This window comes from Octopus bimaculoides, chromosome 6, assembly GCF_001194135.2.
Source record: "Octopus bimaculoides isolate UCB-OBI-ISO-001 chromosome 6, ASM119413v2, whole genome shotgun sequence".
Classification (NCBI taxonomy): Eukaryota; Metazoa; Mollusca; class Cephalopoda; order Octopoda; family Octopodidae; genus Octopus; species Octopus bimaculoides.
Window position 1 is genome coordinate 25,080,596 of NC_068986.1, and position 2,054 is coordinate 25,082,649.

General features: G+C 41.9%; 1 protein-coding gene across 1 annotated transcript in view; it reads right to left on the reverse strand.

The window, feature by feature from the left end:
* Window positions 1–2,054, reverse strand: part of LOC106869478 (translocon-associated protein subunit beta) — a 12,613-nt gene that overhangs the window by 6,678 nt on the left and 3,881 nt on the right. Inside the window, exon 2 of the mRNA XM_052968426.1 lies at window positions 1,674–1,855. Coding sequence (XP_052824386.1) covers window positions 1,674–1,855 — 182 coding nt within the window. The remainder of the gene's footprint in view (window positions 1–1,673; window positions 1,856–2,054) is intronic.

The following is a 2,054-nucleotide window of genomic DNA, read 5'->3' on the forward strand; positions in this document are numbered from 1 at the left end:
ATATATATATATATATATATATATATATATATATATATATACGACGGGCTTCTTTTAGTTTCCGTCTACCAAATCCACTCACTAGGCTTTGGTCAGCCCAAGGGTATAGCCCACTTCACAGCATGGACTGGGTGCTTTTTTCATGCCATCCACGCTACTGAGGTCACCATGCAGTTCTCAGGACTACAAGTCTTGCAGGATGGGGATCAGCTTCATGTTAGGGGACGATGAGCTTACTATGAGAGTCGATGGGGTGCAGTGCAGATTCCTGGAGAAAGATCTACATGGCTACTCACATCTAGTAGGGGAAAAAGGGAAAGACAGAAATAGAAAATGATCAATAGAAGCTGCAAGATAGATAATGGTGACTAAGTGCTCAGGTGGTCCCACAAGGCACAAGATGAGTAGAAGTGGATGGGTAGGTGGTTTGCAAGATTATATGGGAAGGCGAATGAAGAGTAGGGAAAGCGACTGCTAGAATGGGTAGAGCTGAAGGGTGGATGAAGCAAGATCCAGGAGCTGGGGAAGATAGAGGGATGCAGAAAATTGGGAGCAGTGAGTAGCAGGGATAATAATAATGATACATTCACTGAAGGTGGGGAGGACAAAAGAGGGATATGATATGGCTGGGTAGTCTATGGAACTAAGGCAGAAGGGGAAGAGGCAGGCTTAATGCATGAGGTATGGCAAGTGTCACTAAAACAGGTGGAGAAATATATTATTCTTTTACTTGTTTCAGTAATTTTGACTGCAGCCATGCTGGAGCATGGCTTCTAGTCGAACAAATCGACCCCAGAACTTATTTTTTGTAAGCCTGGAACTTATTCTATCGGTATCTTTTGCCAAACTGCTAAGTTACAGAGACATAAACACAACAACATTGGTTGTCAAGCAATGGTGGGTAGACAAACACAGACACACAAACATATATATACAACGGGCTTCTTTTAGTTTTCGTCTACCAAATCCACTCACTAGGCTTTGGTCGGCCCGAGGCTATAGTAAGAGACACTTACCCAAGGTGCCCCCAGTGAGACTGAGACCAAAACCATGTGGTTAGGAAACAAGCTTCTTACCACACAGCCACTCCTGCACATTTCATCATCATCATCATCATCGTTTAACGTCCGCCTTCCATGCTAGCATGGGTTGGACGATTTGACTGAGGACTGGTGAACAAGATGGCTGCACCAGGCTCCAATCTGATCTGGCATAGTTTCTACAGCTGGATGCCCTTCCTAATGCTAACCACTCCGAGAGTGTAGTGGGTGCTTTTACGTGCCACTGGCACGAGGGCCAGTCACATGGTACTGGCAACGGCCACACTCAAAAAAGGTGTATTTTTACGTGCCACCTGCACGGGAGCCAGTCCAGCAGCACTAGCAACGACCTCACTCAAATGATTTTCTAACATGCCACCAGCACAAGTGCTAGAAGGCAATGAATGACAAACAGGATTTAAGTAGTGATCTTCATTAGCTTACAACTGTTTCAACCATTGGAAGCAGTGCTCTTAGAGCTGAGTACCTATGCAACATCCTATTACTTCCTCAGAGCCATCAAAAAGCATAAGTATACATCATTTAAATAACAGAAGAATATAAACAAAAACAAGTACACATAAAAATTAAGCAATAACAGAATAAAAGAACTAATATGTTCATAATACTTACGCTTCCCCAACATTGAAGATCCTGTATTCTACAGTTACATCTTTTCCTTCAACCAAATATTGATTCATAACATTCTTAGATGCTAACAATCTGGCAACTTTCTCCTCTTCTGCTCCCAACGTCAGGGCAAACAGACACAAGAAACTTAAGAAAACACTCAGTAAGGACAGGGAATTCATCATCTGAAAATTACACAAATAACTGAAGTGAAATAACATTGAAACATAAGTTTGTTATATTTAAAAAAATCTTTTTTTTAAATGTCAAAGAAAAGAATTGCAAGACAAATTCTTCAGCAGGAGACCCAGAAAGGATTGCAAAACAGATTCTTCAGCAGGAGACCCAGAAAGGATTGCAAAACAGATTCTTCAGCAGGAGACG